Source organism: Tachyglossus aculeatus, chromosome X1, assembly GCF_015852505.1.
Source record: "Tachyglossus aculeatus isolate mTacAcu1 chromosome X1, mTacAcu1.pri, whole genome shotgun sequence".
Classification (NCBI taxonomy): Eukaryota; Metazoa; Chordata; class Mammalia; order Monotremata; family Tachyglossidae; genus Tachyglossus; species Tachyglossus aculeatus.
The window spans coordinates 90,940,013-90,962,015 of record NC_052101.1 but is presented as its reverse complement, the minus strand read 5'-3'; the positions used below and the strand labels follow the sequence as shown (position 1 = coordinate 90,962,015).

General features: G+C 46.2%; 1 protein-coding gene across 2 annotated transcripts in view; it reads left to right on the top strand.

Annotated features, from left to right (window-relative positions):
• Positions 1–22,003, top strand: part of LOC119950462 (store-operated calcium entry regulator STIMATE) — a 104,051-nt gene that overhangs the window by 60,447 nt on the left and 21,601 nt on the right. For both annotated transcript variants that reach the window (XM_038772882.1, XM_038772881.1), the window contains exons 2-4: positions 3,859–3,907; positions 13,006–13,101; positions 21,100–21,221. In XM_038772882.1, coding sequence (XP_038628810.1) covers positions 3,859–3,907; positions 13,006–13,101; positions 21,100–21,221 — 267 coding nt within the window. The remainder of the gene's footprint in view (positions 1–3,858; positions 3,908–13,005; positions 13,102–21,099; positions 21,222–22,003) is intronic.

The following is a 22,003-nucleotide window of genomic DNA, read 5'->3' as shown; positions in this document are numbered from 1 at the left end:
AGTCTCTTTTGCAGGCTCCTCCTCCCCCTCCCATCCTCTTACTGTGGGGGTTCCCCAAGGTTCAGTGCTTGGTTCCCTTCTGTTCTCGATCTACACGCACTCCCTTGGTGACCTCATTCGCTCCCACGGCTTCAACTATCATCTCTATGCTGATGACACCCAGATCTACATCTCTGCCCCTGCTCTCTCCAGGCTCGCATCTCCTCCTGCCTTCAGGACATCTCCATCTGGATGTCTGCCCACCACCTAAAGCTCAACATGTCGAAGACTGAACTCCTTGTCTTCCCACCCAAACCTTGCCCTCTCCCTGACTTTCCCATCTCTGTTGACGGCACTACCATCCTTCCCATCTCACAAGCCCGCAACCTTGGTGTCATCCTCGACTCCGCTCTCTCATTCACCCCTCACATCCAAGCCATCACCAAAACCTGCCGGTCTCAGCTCCGCAACATTGCCAAGATCCGCCCTTTCCTCTCCATCCGTACCGCAACCCTGCTCATTCAAGCTCTCATCCTATCCCGTCTGGACTACTGCATCAGCCTTCTCTCTGATCTCCCATCCTCGTGTCTCTCCCCACTTCAATCCATACTTCATGCTGCTGCCTGGATTATCTTTGTCCAGAAACGCTCTGGGCATATTACTCCCCTCCTCAAAAATCTCCAGTGGCTACCAATCAATCTGTGCATCAGGCAGAAACTCCTCACCCTGGTCTTCAAGGCTCTCCATCACCTTGCCCCCTCCTACCTCACCTCCCTTCTCTCCTTCTATAGCCCAGCCCGCACCCTCCGCTCCTCTGCTGCTAATCTCCTCACCGTACCTCGTTCTCGCCTGTCCCGCCATCGACCCCCGGCCCACATCATCCCCCGGACCTGGAATGCCCTCCCTCTGCCCATCCGCCAAGCTAGCTCTCTTCCTCCCTTCAAGGCCCTACTGAGAGCTCACCTCCTCCAGGAGGCCTTCCCAGACTGAGCCCCTTCCCTCCTCTCCCCCTCGTCCCCCTCTCCATCCCCCCATCTTACCTCCTTCCCTTCCCCACAGCACCTGTATATATGTATATATGTTTGTACATATTTATTACTCTATTTATTTATTTTACTTGTACATATCTATTCTATTTATTTTATTTTGTTAGTATGTTTGGTTTTGTTCTCTGTCTCCCCCTTTTAGACTGTGAGCCCACTGTTGGGCAGAGACTGTCTCTATATGTTGCCAATTTGTACTTCCCAAGCGCTTAGTACAGTGCTCTGCACACAGTAAGCGCTCAATAAATACGATTGATGATGATGATGATGATGATGTGGGCGAGAGGTTGGCAGCGAGATAGGTGAGATCGAGGTACAGTGAGTAGGTTGGCATTAGAGGAGTGATGTGTGCAGGCTGGGTTGTAGTAGGAGACCAGTGAGGTGAGGTAGGAGGGGGCAGATGATCGCATGCTTTAAAGCTGATGGTGAAGAGTTGCTGTTTGCAGAGGTGGATGGGCAACCACTGGAGTTCTTGGGGAGTGGGGAAACATGGCCTGAACGTTTTTGTAGAAAAATGATCCGGGTAGCAGTGTGAATGACAAAATGTAAGGATATGTAAATAAGTGCTGTGGGGATAGGGGTGAATATCAGAGAGTTAGGAAGAGAATCAATGGATAGCTGAAAAATTTGACTGGAAATAAACTATAGTTGTGAAAATCATTTTATCAGCATACTGAATGGTATATAGGTTGCCGTATATCCATTTTGTACGGTCATTTATTCAGCAATTTCATTATGACAGTGTATACTATTGCTTGCTATATTTATGTTCTCTTCCTGCCCCTCCCCCCCAACATTCCACTGTGTCGATTTGTAAATGATTTTTGTCTGTCTACCCCACTGGATTGTAAGGTCCCTGAAGTTACAAAATGTGTGTCTTGTTGCACTCTTCCAAGGCTTAGTACTGTACTTTGCACTCAAAAAATAACATTGATTGATTGTTGTAGATGGTAGTGAAGGATTTTCAGTGTGTTTGTGTCTAGTTTTTCTCAGAATCTTCGAGTATGGAACTTGACCACGTTAAATAGATCCAGTCTTTGAAATGGATAGCAATTGAGGTCAAAGTATTCACTATGCATTTCAATCGAGCACTTCAAGCTGTGTAATTCATTTTTGCTTTCCTTTTTCCAGGATGCCTGCTTCAGGAAAAGTTTAGATCCAATTTCAGCAAGCAAAGGCAGACTCCATATTGGCCTGCAGATGTCTCTTTGAGGGTTGCGTTCTTGCTGCTTGTTTTGTGGCTAGAACTAGTTTTTGCCTCCAAGCCAAGAAGAGTTTCAGTTGCCTAAGAATGTCCTGAGTTGGAAAGATTTTTTTTTTCCTGAAAGGATGGGCCCCAAAGCTTCCTCACGTGGGAAGTGGGGGGGGGGGGGGGGGGAATATCCCCCCCACTTTGAGGCAAGAGAGGTGATGATCAGTAGTCACTGGGGGCTGTTGGACATGTTCCACTGGGCCCAGCTCTCAACAAGTATAATTGGGTAGAGCTGCTGATTTTGCTCCAGGTCTCCTGTTGGCATCCTTCCCGCTTTAGGTCTCACCCTGCAACTGAGTCTTTACTTGTGTGTGGCTTGGCTGGCGGGGCAGGCAAAGAAAGCAGAACGTTTTGCCTGGCTATGGAGAAGGAACATAAGGGGAAGGGAGAAGATGGGACTGCAAAAGCAGAGGGATCTGAACTAGGCAGACATTAAAAGAATGTGAGAAGCAGCGTGGCTCAGTGGAAAGAGCATGGGCTTTGGAGTCAGAGGTCATGGGTTCAAATGCCGGCTCCACCAACTGTCAGCTGTGTGACTTTGGGCAAGTCACTTAACTTCTCTGTGCCTCAGTTACCATATCTGTAAAATGGGGATTGACTGTGAGCCCCAAGTGGGACAACCTGATCACCCTGTAACCTCCCCAGCGCTTAGAACAGTGCTTTGCACATAGTAAACGCTTAACAAATACCATCATTATTATTAAAAGGGCCCTGATAATACCTGACTGAAGTGATCTACTGACTGAGCCCCTGCCTTCCTCTCCCCCTCGTCCCCCTCTCCATCCCCCCCTTCTTACCTCCTTCCCTTCCCCGCAGCACCTGTATATATGTGTATATGTTTGTACATATTTATTACTCTATTTATTTATTTTACTTGTGCATATCTATTCTATTTATTTTATTTTGTTAGTATGTTTGGTTTTGTTCTCTGTCTTCCCCTTTTAGACTGTGAGCCCACTGTTGGGTAGGGACTGTCTCTATATGTTGCCAATTTGTACTTCCCAAGCGCTTAGTACAGTGCTCTGCACATAGTAAGCGCTCAATAAATACTATTGATGATGATGATGATCTACATGATGAGCAAGGCAGAGACAGACGTGGAAGCATGGATGGCAGAGTAGCCTGTGAACAGAGCCCAAGGCTGGGAATCGGGGGACCCAGGTTCTAGTCCTGGTGCCTCTACTTGCCCGCTTTGTGTCCTTTTTTGTGCCTCGTTTTTCTCATCTGCAAAATGGGGGTAAACTAACCTCTTCTCCCTCTTCCTTACACTGTAAGTCCCAAGTGAGATGGGGACTGTGTCCAGTCAGATTATTTTGTATCTATCCCAGTGCTTAGTGCACTTTGTGGCACATTGTAACTGCTTAAGAAATGCGTTCATCATTATTATTAATATTATTACATGACAGGCACCAGGGTAAATCAGGAAGCATTGCGCATCTTGTCCCATGTTCTGGGAAGGGTCTTAATTAGCATTGCAAACACCATTATTGTAACCTGACATTTTTCTAAACAGTTCTATTTCTTGTTGTATTGGGAATCCATTGAATATCTAATGTTATCTTCTTTTCCCTTTCTTCTCCCCAGTAAAGCGCTTCAGAGAACCAAAGCATGAAAGACGACCATGGAGGATATGGTGAGTTTAAATACTATTCATTTCTAGAAGGCTTTTTTGGTTGTTGTTGAGCAGGGTTTTTTTTTGTATAAAGACATGATCGTCTACATTTAATGTAAAATACCTGAAGTATGGAATATAGAGTAAGACATTTGGGAATACTTTCAAGATGTGAAGTTCTTTGTTCTATTTTTCATTCCCATTCTTATTCTACTCATCTCCCCACAAACCAATTTTTGGAAAAAGAAGCTAATTCAAATGCTGTGATCTCTCCTGTGAGGACCAGAGATTTTGCTCTAAGGGCAGCGGCTGCTTCCTGTTGCTGGTTTTATGAAAATCTGTTTGAGGGCAGTAGAGCAGAAAATTCAAAATCCATGAACATTTGGCAATCGGTCTGTTACATCTATTCATGTAAACACCACCTCACCCTAGGCCCTTCCTCCAAATTCTCCATAATCCTCCTTCCCCGTTCAAAATTTGGACCAGTCAACTCTGTGACAACATTTTCCATTTATAAAAGGAGGGTTTATTCTTGAAATCGCAAAGAGCCACTTCAAGGAATAGTGCAAATTCTTCAGAGCTGTATAGAGTGGTTCTACCTGGCACCTGCAGCAACAAAATCGTCTTTCTCTGCTTGCATCAAGCATCCAGTTGAGTAGCCGTGACAGGGATCTCTTTATGAAGTCTTCAAGAGAGCAGGTCGTTCTTGTTCCTCAGTCTGCTGCTGCTGGAACTCAGTATGGTTTTCCTTTTATTTTTTTCTTCCCTTGGCCACATTGGCCCCTGGAAACTTTTATCTATAAAACCGGATGTCTTTGCTTCCGGATGTTGGGTCAACCTCACAGAGCCATGGAAAGGGCCTGGGACAGAGTTGGATTTCTTGAGGTAAAAGCTCTGCATTCACTTTTCAGCTCTTGGCAAGCTGAATTGGTTCCTGGCCAAGCCGCATGTGTTTTCCCTGTGCTCCTAAAGTAGCCCCAATTTGAGGCCATAAGCTTTGGCCTGCCTGTGCGCTTTGACATGGGCGAGAGCTAGGCCTGTATTTAGTCAATCAGTGGTATTTGTTGACTGCTTACTCTGTCTGGAGCACTGTACTAAGAGATTGGGAGAGTTCAGTACAACGGAGTTGGCAGACACATTCCCTGCTCACAATGAACTGACAGTCCAGTGTTGTTAAGGACACTTTGCTTCCCTTATCCCTCTTTCCCTCGGCCCTATAGGATGGGGTGTGATTTATCTGTGCCTGCGTTTTTGTTTTTTTAAATCTCATATGCACAAAACAGAAAAGTATTTTTTTCTACCAAAGGAGAGTAAGAATCATGTCAAATACGCTAACTTCAAGTGGGTCACCTAATGCCATTAGCACCTTAGAACATTTCCCTCAGTTTACATCCTTTTCCTCTAAGTCCCTACTGCCCCCCCGACCTCCCACCCCGCCCAGCCCAAGTGACACTACGTTACTGAGAAAGAGACCAATCAATCAGTGGTATTTATTGAGAGCTTACTGTGTGCAGAGCCCTGTACTAAAAGCTTGAGAGAATACAATAAAACAGAGTTGGTAGACACGTTCCCTGTCCACAACAAGTTTACAGTCTAGAGGCCGGGAGACTTAAACTTCCTCGAGGGGCCTCTTCATCTGTCCAACGGTTTCCTGCTCCCATTCCACAGTCTCCTCCTTCCCAGTTTTCTCTCAAGAGGAGGGCTCCCACGTATTCTTAAAAATCCAACCCTCCTTCCTGTGCCACAGTCCCCATCCCCTTTCATGTCCCTTGTGCGCACTCTTCTCCCTTCCCTTACTCCTATCTTCCATCTCTGTCGCCTCCTCCCATGCTTTCAAGCAAGTCCAAGTCTCTTCTGCCTGGAAAAAACCTTGTAATGTCACCCGTCCCTCCCGCTGTTGCCAGTGCTCCCATTCTTGCCCAAATTCTTTGGCTGGGCTGCAAACACCTACCACCTTCACTTCCTTTCCACCACCTCTCTTTTTGACACCTGTCTTCACCGACATCTGGTTCTCACCGCACCCCCCACCCCCACCCCGCCAACTGAGACTGTGCCCACAAGGTCTCTCCAATGACCTCCTCTTCTTAACGTCTCACTGTCATCATTAACTTCTTACAAACCCTCTGGCCTTGGTTTCAGTGACATTCGTCAGTCTCCTTTGTTGCCTCTTCTTCCTCCTTTTACCTGTGGGTGTCCCACAGGCCGTATTCTGGTTCCTCTTCTCATTCTGTGCTCATTCTCTTGGGAGCTCATCTGCTCACCAGGTTTCAGCTAATGTTTTTATGCGGATGACTCCCAAATCTCCTTCGCCTGCTTTATAATCTCACATTTTGTCCTGCCTCCAGGATCTGTATGCAGATGACCACCAGCCCTTTAAACTCACTAAGACGAAAGCTAAACAACTTCTCTTCCCTCCTAAGCCTACTCCCCCAACTCCAAACTTAGCCATCATGGGGGCAACCACACAACTCAGCCCCCAAGGGCTCCTCCACCTGAGACACCCCCCCCCCCCCCCCCGGGTCCATGAAGAGGCAGTAACATCGAGGGGGGTCAAGCCCTGTCTTGCTGGAGCGAGAAGGGCGGAAAAACAGCAGCTACATAGTCAGCAACGATGACGACTCCACCTAAACCCTGGGATCTTCAAGAGACAATGCCACCAAGGGGGTCGAGCCCAAGAATAGATTGGGTAGAAGGTGTAGCTGCTGTTCGAACTTTGGGAAACTTGTGTTTGCTGGTTTAGGGATAGCTCTGCCAGAGCTGTGAAAAACCTGGAAACTTCCTTTAACTGTAAAAGTACCATAGCTCTTAAGGTGGTGTTTTCTTGTTAATTTATTGTTTTCACTGAATTTGGCCTTTTGTTTCTTTCCTGGGGTGTCTGTTGCTAGTTCCATACCCCTCCACTCCTTTTACCTTATTCCTTGGGCGAGGAACCATGTTGGCTTTGTGTTTCCCCCCAGCACTTAGTATGGTGCTTTACATAAAGTGGGCACTCAATAAATGCAATAACACCACCAAATCTCCATGTTCCAGAAGCTTTCAAACTTGGTGTTGTCTTTCACTTCTGTCTCTTACCTCCCACACTCAGTCTGTCTCTAAATCCTGCACATTCTACATGATTTTCTGGATCCACCCCCTTTCTCTCCAATCTTATGGCCATCAACCTAGTTAAAGCGCTTCTCTCCTCCCGCCAACTCCACTGACCTCCTTTCTGGTCTCCCTGTCTCCAGCATCTTCCCTCATCCACCTCTACTGCACTCTGCTGCGCAGATCATCTACTGAAAACACTGATCAGAATACATCGCTCCCCCTCCTCAAAAACCTCCAGTGGCTCTCCATTTCTCTGTACCTCAAACAGAAATGCCAAACCATTGGATTTAAGAGTCTTCACCAGCTGTTTCCTCCTTACCTTACCTCCTTTTTCTTCACCCACTAAAGCTCTGCTCACATTCTTGTCACTCCTCTCCCAAGTTCATGTCACATTTGTACTTTACTATCGACTCACCTCTCTGACTTACTGTGTGTGCCCTTCCTCCTGCTCTCAATTCCACCAAACATGCCAACTCCCCCCAAACCCTCCCATATTCTTTTTTTATGGTATTTAAGTGCTTACTATGTGCCAGACACTACTAAAGCTCTGGGATAGATATGAGATACACAGACCCTGTCCCACATGGGGCTCTCAGTCTTAATCCCCATTTTACAGATGAGATAACTGAGGCACAGAGAACTAAAGTGCCTTGCCCAAGGTCACATATTGATTCAATCATATTTATTGAGTGCTTACTGTGTGCAGAGAACTGTACTGAGTGCTTGAGAGAGTACAGTACAACAGTAAAACAGACACATTCCCTGCCCACAGCAAGCTTACAGGCTAGAGTGGGGGAAGACAGATTCTGTTTAGAGCATTTATTCTTTTGCAGATAATTCAGAACTACTTGGTATAAGCAAAAGCCTCCTCTAGAGCATTCTTTTAGACCAAAGTTTTCCTGTAACAACCCAAGTTCTAAAGCAGCACAAATAGACACAGTATGTCCCTTAATATGTTAACGATGATGTCGAAGATAATATAGTAAGACCTATGAGAAGTTTATAAAATTCTTTGAGTTCCTCAGATTAGGTTTTACATGACCTCAAGTTTTATTATTACTACCAGCCCTCTCTTTCACACCTTAAACAGGGGGGTTTTCTTTCCCAGAGGAGAAACAAACTAGATCTAGAAACAGTTGATTAACTGGGCCTATAAACTTTAGTTCCATTTTAGAGATCATATTCATTTGTTCATGTATTTTAAATCTGTGCCTCAGAAATTGTTTCCCTGTTGCCCTATGTAGTCTGTAAGCTTGCTGTGGGCAGGGAACTGTCTACCAACTCATAGCAGACAGCAGCCAAGTGGCCGAGCCGAGATTGGAGCCCAGGTCTTTCTGACCCCCGGGCCCATGCTCTATCCACTAGGCCACACTGCTTCTCCCCTTTAAAGCCATTGTAGAAAGTCACCTCCAGCAAACAATTCATTCATTCAATTGTATTTATTGAGCTCTTACTGTGTGCAGAGCACTGTACTAAGCAATCATCCTCTCTACCAGTATTCAATGTCTGTGTGAAGGGTTCTATACTAAGTCCTATGGAACATAAAAGTAAGAGATGGTTCGTTCAATCGTATTTATTGAGTGCTTACTGTGTGCAAAGCGCTGTACTAAGCGCTCAAGATGGTCCCTGTCCATGGGAAGTTTATAATTTTATCTTCCATTCCCCAACTAATCCTCACCTCCCTGGGCATGACATCCCATCAGATACCCTTAGCACTCATAGCACTCATGTGTATATCTGTTTCTCCCGTTTATTGCGTACTCCATTTCTTTTTGTCAGTTGTACGTGCATTTAACTCTCGTTCGTATTGAGCATTTATTATTTGTGCCTGCATGGGTCTTCTGTTAGGTTGTAAATTCCTTGGAAGCAGTGATAGTGTTGTCTATTTTATTATATGTTCCCAAACATCTAGTACAGTGCTTTGCGTCCATACTGATGGGGCCAGGAGGGAGGGTGGGGATGAGTCAGGCCCATACTATTCCTGCAGTTGCCTGTTTATGCTTTAGGAGTATGGGCAGATTGCTTTATACTGCCATCAAGTACAGCACATGCAGGATGATTTGCAGCAGCAGGAGTTTAGGGTAAATCCTGGGAAGAAGTTCAGAAATGTCAGTGTAACCCTCACCTACCAGTGTACAAATGATCCCAGCCCTTGCAGAGTTAGAGTGGTAGTTTGTCAGAAGATGGGCTTCTAAAGAGGAGCAGAACCCAGAATAAGCTAGCCTCTCAGATTTAATCTTACTTGCCTGTAGGCGGACTTCTTTTGGCTACCTCCCCCACCCCCCCTTTTTTTAAATGGCATTTGTTAAGCACTTACTGTGTGCCAGACACTGTACTAAGTGCCAGGATAGATACAAGCTAATCAGGTTGGACACAGTCCATAGGGCTCACAATCATAATCCCCATTTTACAGATGAGGTAACCAAGGCACAGAGAAGTTAAGTGACTTGCCTATGGTCACACAGCCAACAAGTGGCGGAACTGGGATTAGAACTCAGGTCCTTCTGACTCCCAGGCCCATGCTTCATCCACTAGGCCAAGCTGCTTCTTGTTTACCGTGCCGAACTTAAGGAACCTAGGACTGCTAGCTCATGCTAATTTGCATAATAATAAGAGTAATTGTGGTATTTGGGGACTCTGGCCAAGTGGTGAATTAATCACTGAGGTAGATACAATATAAACAGGTTGGACACAGTTTCTGTTCCACACAGTGCCCACAGTCTAAGTAGGAGGGGGAACAGGATCGAATCCCCATTTTATAGGTGAGAACACTGAGGGCGAGAGAAGTGAAGTGACATACTTACAGTCACCCAGCAGGCAAGTGGTGGATTCAAGATTCAAACCCAGGTCCCCTGACTCCCAAGCCCGGGCACTTTCCACTAAGCCATGCTACTTCTATGGCAAAACGTTAAGGCAGCAGAAAAAGATCTGGTTCATAGTCAGCAAAGGCTGCAAATGAGTCCAGATAGTGCCATTACCCTTGCTTTTTCGTAGAGGTGGCAAAATAATACTTGGTTATATTAGCAGCTTGACAGGTAAGACTCTGGAAGTAATCCTGCTGTACTCTGCACTGGGCAAAGGCCCTTATTGTCTAGTTTTGATCTCTGCACTTTAAAAAGCATGTGGAAAACCTGGAGAAAATTCAAGAAACCTGACAAACATATATTTTGTGGAAAGGTTAAAGGAGATGGGGCTGTTTGACCTGGAGAATAGGAGACTGGGGTGATTTTAATAACTGGTATCTTCAAGTATGCAATGGGTTTTCTGGGAACCACTGAGGTGATAAAATACAGCAGGGATGCCTGCAAAAGGTGATGGGGGGAGTCGCTGCATCTGGAGATAGTTAAGGAAAAAAGACACCCATCTGTAAAATGGATCACCCACCAGATGACTCCAAAAGTTCCTTCCAATTCTGTGATTCTCTGATTAAATAATAACCATAATGGCAGCTAATTCAACTCTACAAATAGCCATTCCCTGTTTGCTCAAGGCAAGAAACAATTTATGCCAGGTGAGTTGTGGAAGGTGCTGGTTTTTGGTTCTTTTGATCCTGAAGTACCTTATTCCTCTGAACCATAGAATGAGGGCAGTGATCATTATCGCGCCCCCCCCCCCCCCCCCCCCCAGTTCACCGGGATGAACTTCCGTGATCCCTTTGGCGTATCTTCAGATGGTTCCCTGCCTGTCCACTTCAGAGTCTATCCAAGTCAAGCTGCTGGCTCTAAGCTTCGGTCTCTGCAGTATTCATTCACACGGGGATGACAACATCGCCGTCATTTGGCCCCTTCTCTGACTCCCTTCTCTTCTTTGTACTCTGATTCAATCCCCCAAACATTCCTTATTGAGCTGCAGGATCAGGTGACCTCAGAAGACATTCTGGCATTTTCCTGGTGACCTGGTAAGTCATCATATTTTGGCCCTTTTGGGGGGCTAGGGGGCGGAGCTATAGGGAGCAGTAGCACTTCTGACCTACCCATAGCATGCCCCACCTTCCCCGTGATGTCATACAGGGCATTTCCCCTTCCCCAGAAGCCACATCTCTGGAACGCCCACTGGGTGGCTCTGCAGCCCGGGAATTGGCCAGGGCTGCTGGATAAGTCCAACTCTGTGGCTCGTCTTCTTTTCTTTGCGGCTTTAACGCCAGCCCAGGCTCCTACAACCGTCTCACAGTTACCCACCTCTCTTTTTCCAATGCTTCCTGAAAATGCTTTTCGTGAACAAATTATCCTTCTTCTACCCCATCAACCAAAGAAAGGTTCAAGAACCACGAAAGTGCACGAAGAACTCTTGAGGGTCTGGGCTTTAATACACTTCTGATTTGATGTGTTGTCTGCGTTGTTGGTCTGTTTGGATGATAAACTGTTGAGAGATGCCTGTTCAAGGCAAAAAAAACTGCTGGCACTCACATAATAGTAATTCATGAGCAGTTAAAATTGGAGCATGTCTGTAAAGCTGAAGCAGACTTGGGAGAAGTGAGCCAGTGAAATTTTTTTCCAGATAATGATTTATCTTAAATGCTACCTTTGAAATTTCCATTTAATGTCACGGAATCAGTCATCTGAGAAACAGGAGCATTTTCAGTGGTAAGATGTATGCATTTGACACACATCTTTACCACTCTGTCCAGAGAATGAATGAATGAGCCGACGTGGAATAGATCTGTTTTTGTTGTTTTATAGAATTCTTTCCAGACTTCAATTCCACTAAAAATCCCTTTAAGTGCCTCTTTCATATACCCAAGACCCTCCTCTCTTTATCTATTAGTTGGCATTTCAGTGGTCATCTTGACCTCCAAATCTGTCTCTCCCCCCCACTCCAACCCCACTTGGAAAAAGTTTGCTACAGTGGTAGCAGCGTAATAGGTCTTCTGTGTGATCCACTACCATTTTACAGCCAAAAGTGGTCTAGTTTTCCTGTCTGACTGGAGCATCAAGATGACTTCCCTTATCTCGGCTGTACATTGCCCCCAAATTCTGTATCCTTTTTCTAGGAATTGGGCTATTTTTTGAGTTGACTCCCACCAATGCCCTGCTGACACAGGATGGGTATTGGGAGAAATTGGAAACTTTTGCCATTTCTCTGGATCCGGAGCCCCTTCCTTCCCTACCCACCTCTGCACCGCTCCAATCCTTTTACTTCCCATTCTGATGTCTTCAATATCAAGCAATGTGGCACTGCTTAAGTGACAAATAAGTGGCAGATGATACAGTGACATGGAGCATTCCCTGGGCGGGGGCCATTTAAAGCCAAAGCGATGGCAGATGGGTGAAGACCTAGAGTTGCTAATGATAACAGCAGCAAGCCAGAGGGCAGCTTCTACCCGTACACCGTGTCAGAAGAACCGCTGATCACACCTGAGCGTCTTCAAGATCACATCACACACCCATGGCTAGTAGCACCATCAAAGATGGCCTCTTCAATCAATCGTATTTATTGAATGCTTACTGTGTGCAGAGCACTGTACTAAGTGCTTGGGAAGTACAAGTTGGCAACATATAGAGACAGTCCCTACCCAACAGTGGGCTTACAGTCTAGAAGACTTCAAGCAAAAAGAGCAACACTAAATCCCATTCTTCTCACACCTGGCAACTTTTGTCCTTTCTTCAAATTGAGCTTTTTCTCCATCATTTAAATAGAGGCAGCAATGGAAGCTTGTTTCCGATTTTGAGTCTTGAAGCATGCCCCTATAGATCTAGGGGCAAGGGCAGGGAGGTGTCTATTGCAAACTGCAAATCTTGTGTCCAATTTTCCCCTTGCAGACTTATCTTAAATGGGACCTCTTTTCAGTGGGGCACCCTGGACTTGGAGCAAGATAACTTCTTTTTTTCAATAGCAGGCAAATCAGCAAAAGGCCCCGAATGCATTTTTGAAACTACTGACTGCCATATTAGTCTTGATAATACCTGATGCATAATCTCGCCCAGGCGGAAAGATTAACGTTGATATTTCATTCAGTACCCCTAAGGAAGGTGTCCGGTTACCGGAGGGTTGAGTTACTATTCTTCTGATTGACCTCTTTTTGTTTTATACAGGTTTTTAGACACTTCCAAACAAGCCATAGGAATGTTGTTCATCCATTTTGCAAATGTCTATTTATCAGACCTTGCTGAAGAGGACCCTTGTTCACTGTAAGTGCTATTTATCATTCAAGGTAGCCTTGCACAAACCCTGTTGGTCCACCAGAACATCCACCCATTGGGCATGGCAGTCCAGCCTCGCTCCAGAGCCTCCCTGGTTGTGGTGGGAAGCCTACACATGTTGGCAGTCGCACCGACCCCCGCTTCCTTCAGTTTGGGAGCTTTTCACACTCTGCTCCTCCAGTACTCTCTCTCTGTGTCCTGATATCTAGAGCCCCAGGCATCTGGGCTGCTGGATTGACTGAAGGGAGTCGGGTGGGGTTTCTGCTTCGTTGTGTGAAGGAGTGCCGTTGGGATGGACTCCTCACGGTGCCCAGCACACACCCTATAAAATCTGTCTTGCTCTCTCTCCCTCCCTCCCCTTCCCTGTGCAACTCCACTGCCTGCACTGGAGCCTGCCAGGTGTCTCGTGAATTCCAAGGTGGAGTGATTCATTCTTGGAGCCTCTTGATAGCATGAGGAATGAATTCATAGGTTCCAGTTTTCCGGGAAGCTAGCTCATTTCCCAGTTGTCGCTTAGCGACATGCGAATGCCAGCACTGGTTCATTTTTCACCCGGGAAGCTGTTTGGAGCTCCAATTGGGTCTGTGTAGGTTTCTGTTCGGATTTTGCAGTCCAGCCTAATTGAATTGAGCCGCAGAGTCAGGGATGACTTCGAAGGGCTGAATCCCCCAATGTATGGATATTTTTACTCTTTCCTGTCCGATTGGTCTTCAGACCTGAAGTGTGGCGGCTTAATTATTTGATCTGATCATTACCTTTAGGTAGGAGGTGTTTTAGAGCAATGGGATGCAAAAGTAAACACAGCTCGGATCCCGATGCATGTGTGGCTAATTAAGCCCTCCCTGAAGGGATGATTCTAGGTCGAGAGTCGGTTCTTCAGTGCAGAAGCTCCTCACCGAAGTATAGAAGGTCTTCCTCTTGGTTCCAGATGAGGGACTTGTTTTCATAAACAACTCAAAGGACAAAGTACCAGAAAGGACTCTGTTTTAACACTGTTTTACAGCATGAAATGGGGCATGTGACTGTTGGGACCACGGGTTTGAGCCCTGATGTGAGAGTCGATCTAGTTCCAACTCTACTGTTGACCTACTGTGATCTTGGCCAAATGGCGGCACTGTGCTGGGTCCCAGTTTCTCCAGCTAGAAAATGGGATAATTAATAAATACATGTCCCCTCAGTACCTCACAGTGATCTTGTAAGGATGAGTGAAAGAACTGCTTGGAGCTCTTTTGATAAAAGGGAATTATTCAGATTTAGGAGAGAGCAATTTTCTGATTTTCTTATGTGCGGAGTTGTTTGGTCTGGGTAGCACTGTAGAAGAGAGAGAGAGAGAGAGAGACACTTCTATCAGAGTCTCAACACAGTCATCAAGAATGATCTGGGATACAAAAGATAAAACTCCCCTTCCTCCTGTCCCCTCTCTGCTTCCCAGAGCTCAGCTTACCCCTCAATCTAATGAGATGGGCTCAGTGGAGCCCATCCTCAGAGCAAGCATTGGGGCTCTGACCAGCCCGGTTTGGTTCAGGGGTGGAATCAAAGATCCTGAGTGTCCCCCTCCCCCCGCAGTTTGGCTGGAGCCTGAGGATCAGATATGGAGATGGTGAGAGCAAGAATATTCCTGGTGATTGGCAGGAAAATGAATCCTATCCCAAAGGGCTGACTCCAGAGAGTCGGTACTGCTAGAATGAGTTGCTGTCCTGCATCCATGAGCAGTCCCATCTTCCTTGATGGTATTTTGGAAATTTGGGAGTGTCCTGGGGGAGAAGGGAAAGTGGTGTCAGATGTTGCTACAGCCAGCTGTTCAAGTGTATTAAAGGTATAAAAAGGGGGCACCCCTTAAGCTAGGAACTGGTCCTCCTTGCCACATCTTTTGCTGAACTTTTCTCTGCCCCTCCATTACAGGTAATGACAAATTCCCTGTAGATAATGCTGCTCATACTCAAGGCTATTGTTCTCTGGGTACCATGTAGCAAATTAAACCACCTGCTTGAATATGCTTGTTCTGTCTTCCAGGAAGGCCAGTTGAGGAACCAATGTAGCCCAGCTCTATTAGGTCGATAGATCAGGGAATGAAAATGAGCAGAGCTAGGTATTGTGCACTGTGACTGTTACAGGCTTTGAGGGAGTGATGGATGAGGCTGGCTGTCCAACCTTATAACCTCGTATCTACCCCAGTACTTAGAACAGTTCTAGGGGCATGGTAAGCACTTAACAGACACCGTAAAAAAAAAAGAGAGCGAGCTGAGACTCTGTAATCTTAAATCAAGTCACTTACCCTCGCTGAAGCTTGTTTCCCTATCTGGAGAATGAGACTAATAGTAGTGGTTACCTGTCTCTTCCCTTCAACTTCACAGAACAAATAAAAACTCATGTAGAAGTACTTTGGGGAAAAAAGAAAAGCACCCTAGATTTGATGATATCATTATGGGCTATTAGAAGCTTGGGGTGGCGGTACAACATGATTTTCCAGCATTTTTGTTCAGTGTCTTTGAGCACTTAACAGGATGAGGATAGGCATCAAGGAAATTCATAGAAATTAAGGAGTCCTTAACTCTAGGAGAGGCGGTGGAATGGTTTTTCCCATCGGGAATTGGGTGTAAGCCCTCAGTAAATTAATAGTATTTACTGACCATCTACTGTGTTCAGGGAAGTGTACTGAGCACTTGGGGAGAGTACAGTAGAGTTGGAATTGATCCCTGCCCTCAGGAAGATTACAGTCTAGAAGAGAGGCAGACAGTAAAATAACTTACAGATGGGTGGAAGAAGTGGATATGTAGGGTATGCAGTAGGTGGACCAAGTGCTCTGGATGGTTCTGAATGCACAAATGAGTAAGTGCAGAGAAGCAGCGTGGCTAGTGGAACGAGCCTGTGCCTGAGAGTCAGAGGACCTGGATTCTAATCCCAGCTCCGCCTCTTACCTGCTGTGTGTGATCTTGGGCAAGTTCTTTCACTTCTCTGTGCCTCAGTTACCACATCTGTAAAATCAGGATTAAGGCTGTGAGCTCCATGTGGGACAGGGACTGAGTCCAACCTGATTATCTTGTATCTACCCTGGTGCGTACTACAATGCCTGGCACATAGTAAGCACTTAACAAATACATTTTTTGAAAGTGGTAGTTGAGGGTGCTGTAATCTGGGGAGATTGGAGATTAATCAGGGAAGGCTTCCTGGAGGAGGTGTGATTTCAAGCAGGCTTGGAAGAGGGGAAGAGCTATGGTGTGTTGGATTTGAAGTAGGAGGGAGTTCCAGGAAGAAGAAAGGGTGTGAGCCAAGAGGTTGGCATCGGAAGAGTTCAGAGCAAGACACAGTGAGTAGGTTTCTTTGAGAAGAATGAAGATTGTAAACTGGGGTGGGAGAAAAGAATGGATAAGTAGGGGGGAATGATCTGACAGAGTGCCTTAAAGCCAATGGTCAGGAGTGTCTGCTTTATGTGGAGAAGAATAGGCAACCATTGGAGGTTCTTGAAGAATGGGGAGACATGTGCAGGCCGGTGTTTTAGAAAAATGACCCAGGCAGCAGAGAGATGGAAGAGGCTGGAGGCAGGGAGATCAGCAAGAAGTCTTTTGCAGTAGTCAAGTCAGATTACGTCTAATGCCTGAACCGGTGTTTTAATAAAGCAGATCGTGGAAGTGTTGTGGAGGAAAAGTTGATGGGATTTACAGGCTGACTGAATATGGGAGTTGAAAATGAGGGAGGAGTCAAGGATAATGTCAAGGTTGTGGGGAGGATGGTGGCTGGGTCAACTGTGATGGGAAAGCTAGGTGAAGGAGAGAATTTGGGAGGGAAGATGGGTTCAAGTTTGGACAGAAATGGGAGGAAAGCGGTGAGGTGATAGTTGTAAGATGCTAGAGGTTCTGGTGTAGGTGTTTTTGGTTTCTGTTCTTTTGAGAGATGTGAGTGTGTTTGAAGACAGAAGGACAGGAGCCATCAAGTGAGTTGTTGAAGATAGCTGTCAGAGGAGGAAGAAGATTAGGTCCAAGTATTTGTAGGTGAGAAGGGTTGGGGTCAAAAACCCGGTAGGGGGAGTACATTTTTGAAAGCATGTGGGTTGGGGGGCGTGAGTGATGGATATTTCGGGGAGGAGGGGAGTGGGAACTCACATCTGATTGAATTTTGTCAAAGTAGTTGGCAAGGTGATAAGGGTCAAGAGAGGGGGCAACAGACATGGGAATTGATTCGGGGGGAGAAATAATTTTGCTGAGCCGAAGAGAGGACAGAGTTATAACAAGTAAGGATGAATTTGATGTGGTCACAGATGGTTTGGATTTTGGCCAACCACTCTCTGCAGTACAAGTGCAAGAGTAGAGAAGTGTACTGCTGAGGTGATCGGGGCTGGCAGTTGATGGGGCCAGCTGAGTGGCAGGACACGGCGGTTTGAGGGGGAGATGAGGGAGCTAGGATCAGTGGAGAGGGTGGGGTCAAAGTCATGGATTTATGCAGCAAGAGAAGGGGGATTGGATTATACTAATAACAATTACTATTATTATGGTATTTGCACGCTTACTATGTACCAATCACTGCACTAAGCGCTAGGGTGGGTACAAGCAATTTGTTTTGGACACAGCCCTTGTCACATGAGAGGCTTGCATTCTCAGTCCCCATTTTACAGATGAGGTAACAGGCACAGAGAAGTGAAATGACTTGCCCAAAGTCACACAGTAGATGTGGCAGAGCTGTGATTAGAACCCATGACCTTCCGACTCCCAGGCTTGAGCTCTATCCACTATGCCACGCTGCTTCTCCAACACGTCGGGCGTGATGGTCTGGGATAAGTGACGAGAATCTAGAGATCAGGGTTTTCTGTGGGGGCAGAAGACAGTTTTGTGGGGAGGGGGGTATGTGGATGAGAAGACAGGTTAGGAAGTTTGTCTCTCCCCCTTGGGTTGGAAGTTGGCCAGGCTTCATAGCATTGTACCTTAAACTGGGTGGTCAGCTGACTCTTACCTGGTGATAAACTCTGACACTTTATTGGTCTTGCTAGGTAAGGTTCAAAGGGGTGGTGCCGATTGAACCCCCCCACCCCTCGTAGGTCCTCTGCATCTATGTTTGTTACTTACAGGACTCTTCTATGGTCAACACTCATATCTCAGATCAATGCTCTACAAACAGTAGGTGCTCAATAAATACCTTTGATTGATTGATCGATCATACCTGGGAACTTGGAGAGCTAAGGAGCATCTGAAACAAATGAGCAATTCACCTCTTTTCTACTGCAAGGTGTCTCAAAAAATAAAATAAAAAGCGTACTAGGTCTGAAGCCCAAAACAGATGTTTAGAGGTGTTGTGAACACCGAGGACGAGGTTGTAGGGGTGAAGGGTACACCCCTTCAGTACTTGTCAGCATCTACTTCTATCTGTGGAATCATAATGGCTTCTTGTGGACTTTCAGAAAAAACGCGGGCCTGCGCATTTAATTTTTTTTGAATAGCCTTGTTGGAAGAACATGTTTTAGGAGGTGCTTTATTAAAGTAAAACCTGGAGTCATATTTGCCCAGTGGGACAACAATACTTATCTTGGATCAGACTACTTGTTGAGGTGGGGGCCGAGGGCTGCAGAATTGTCTCTCCCCTGACCCCATTGTTGCCGACCTCTGGCTCACAGCCTCCCTCCTACCTGGAATTTCCTACCCCTTGACTTCTGGAAGACCACTGCTGTCTATCTTTAAAGCCCTATTAAAATCACATCTCTTCCAGGAAGCCTTCCCTGGTAATCATTCATCTCCCCATCCTTTTCTCCTCCCAATTGCATCACCTATGCGCTTGAGTCCTTTCCTCCTAAGCACTTAGGTACTCACCCCACCCCCTCTCCCCAGTGCACTTATGAACATTATCTTGGTTTTTTTCCTTACCTATAATTTATTTTAGTGTCAAAGTCCCCTGCGAGACTGTAAGCTCCTTGAGGGCAGAGATCATGTCTACTAACTCTATTGAAGAAGCCCAAGTGCTCAGTACAGTTCTCTGCACCAAGTGCTCAATAGATACTATGGATTAACTGATTACAACACTATCAAAATAAGTAGTTCTTAAGAGAGCACCAGAAATGTGTTGGGTATTGGCTTCCGCACTAGTGTTGCTAACAGAATCGATCATAGAGATTGGGTGATTTATTAGGTGCGTGTGATGAGGGGAAAAACAAAACCAAAAAAACAAAACTGAGCTAAACTCTGACAAGAGCACATGGTTATTCATTAAGGCATGGTTTGGCCCACAAGGGTGTTACAGTCACTCAGGTTAGCCCCACTGAGAGGAAGCGGGGAGGAGAGACTTTAGAAGTTGCTAGGAGAGGAGGAAACTCACTCTTGCGGCACCCCCTCCTTGAGGGAAGGCTAGCTGGCTTAAGTAGCAGGGACTCATAAAGTGTCTTGCTGTGGATCACCATTAATCACGAGGGAGGGTGGGGAAAGGAGGAGGTGGGTGAGTGAACTCAGGGTGAAGAAACCACGTGGCCATTTTGGGTCAGAGAGATTTGGGAAGCCATCTTGGAGGGAGAAGATGCAGATGTTGAAGTCAGGAGTTAAACTCCCAAAGGAGCAAGGCTCCTACCCCGGGGTTTGGTGGGGGTGGAGGGGGAAGCTAATGTGAATAATGATGATGGTATTTGTTAAGCGCTTACTATGTGCCAAGCACTGTTCTAAGCACTGGGGTAGATACAAGGTAATCAGGCTTCCGACATGGGACTCACGGTCTTAATCCCCATTTTACAGATGAGGTAACTGAGGCACAGAGAAGTTAAGTGACTTGCCCAGAGTCACACAGCTGACAAGTGGGGAGTCGGGATTAGAATCCACGACCTCTGACTCCCAAACCCGGGATCTTTCCACTAAGCTATGCTGTGAATCTCCAGGGAGGAGGGGAATAGGCGAAAAGAGCATATGCACCAGGACATGTACAGGCAAGCAGAAGGGGCCTGGGAAAACTGGGAAGAAATAGAGATATAGGAAAGGTGTTCTGGAACAGAATTCTATATTTGTTACCAAATTAACTCGTAAATAATACTTTTAATTCATCTATTTAAAAACCTGTTGAGTGTTCTAATCTTAGTAGCTGCCTGTGGTATGGATACAGGTAGTTCTGGTATGTCGGAGATACTTTTCTCTGGGAATCAATCAATCAATGCTACTTAATAGTATGGCATTTGTTAAGCACTTAATATGTGCCACCCACTATTCTAAGTGCTGGGGTAGATACAAGGTAAGCAGGTTGTATCCTGTCCCTGTCCCACATGGGGCTCACAGTCTTAAATCCCCATTTTTCAGATGAGGTAACTGAGGCCCAGAGAAGTTAAGTGACTTTGCCCGGGGTCACACTGTAGACAAGCAGCAGAGCCAGGATTAGAACCCACGTCCTCAGACTCCCAAGCCCCTGCTCTTGCCACTAGGCTTTGCTCAGTAAGTAAACATTTATTGAGTGCACACTGTGTGCAGAGCACTGTATTAAGCACTTGGAAGAGTACAGTATGAAAGAGGAGGTATGGAATAGGGAAGGTGAGGGAGAAAGGTCTCCCACAAGCTTCTGGAAGCCAAACTCAGGAGGGAGTTGAGGCTGGGAGACCCTGAATGATCCCCCTCACTGTGGGATCATTTGAGACGTGATAGCAGTGAGATGGGTGCAGGAATGGAATTAGCTTGACAGGGGGCTCCAACTTTGTCCTTAGAAGGCAAACCAGAGGGCCTCAAGACCCAGCAGACATTATTGGGGGGGAAGGGATGGGGTCTTCTAAGTATCACTGGGAGCTGTTTCAGGCAGGAGCTAGAGATGAGGAGTCCCCAGCACATAACAAGGGGGAAAATGTGGGAGAATGGGCTCAGAGAAAAGTGGTACCAAGAAGTACAAGGTAATCAGCTGAATGTAACAATTCAAGAGAAGAGGAAAAAATAAGCATTCATTCCTCCTCCGTCCTTTGATTCCTCACCATTCTGGGCTCTTAATTGAAGGGTAAGGAATTGCTGACCCTCCTTGTGTTTCTTTGTGCTCCTTTTCCCCTAGATACCTTATCAACTTCCTCCTGGATGCCACCCTAGGGATGCTACTCATATATGCCGGCGTGCGGGCAGTCAGCAGCGTGGTGGAGTGGCAACAGTGGGAGTCCCTCCGCTTCGGTGAATACGGTAAAGACTGAACTTGGGTCTGGCGGGCACAGGGCAGGGTGCTGGGTTGCTTCTACTAGTTAGTAAAAGCTCCAGGACCTGCAGGGTAAATGCCATTTCCAAGACTGCCCAGAAAGCTGTGGCTGCTGCAGTTCAGATAAATCACACAGTCTCATGCCAAGATGTGGTTTCCTTCATCCAGGCTACCTTCGTGTTGTTTTTGAGCACATCCAAGTCCCTAACCCACACACAATCCATATCTCATCACTCATGTGAACAGAGACTAATCGAGTACCGTTTTGCAGAAGATAGTCTAGATCCACAAACCTCAAGCTGCGAACTAGATAGGGCTCGGCCAAGGAGTAGAGATGGGGGACAAAAAGAATGGCGAAAGGAAGTGGAGGGGAAGAGGAGGAAAGGGAGCGAAGTGAGGGGAGGTAGAAAGAGGTCACGGTACCTATTTTGCCGCTGTGTTGTTTTTTGTGTTCACTGGGCTCCAGGATGAACATTCTCTCTCACCCCAGAGACATTTAAAGAGAAACTTCCTGCTTTAAAATCTTGTTTTGTTTTGCTGTCTGTCTCCCCCTTGTAGACCGTGAGCCCGTTGGTGGGTAGGGATTGTCTCTATCTGTTGCCGAATTGTACTTTTCAAGCACTTAGTACAGTGCTCTGTACACAGTAAGCACTCAATAAATACGATTGAATGAATGAAGTAGGAGGGGGGCAAGGTGATTGAGTGTTTTAAAGCCCATAGTAAAGAGTTTCTGTTTGATACAGAAGTGGATGGGCAACCACTGGAGGTT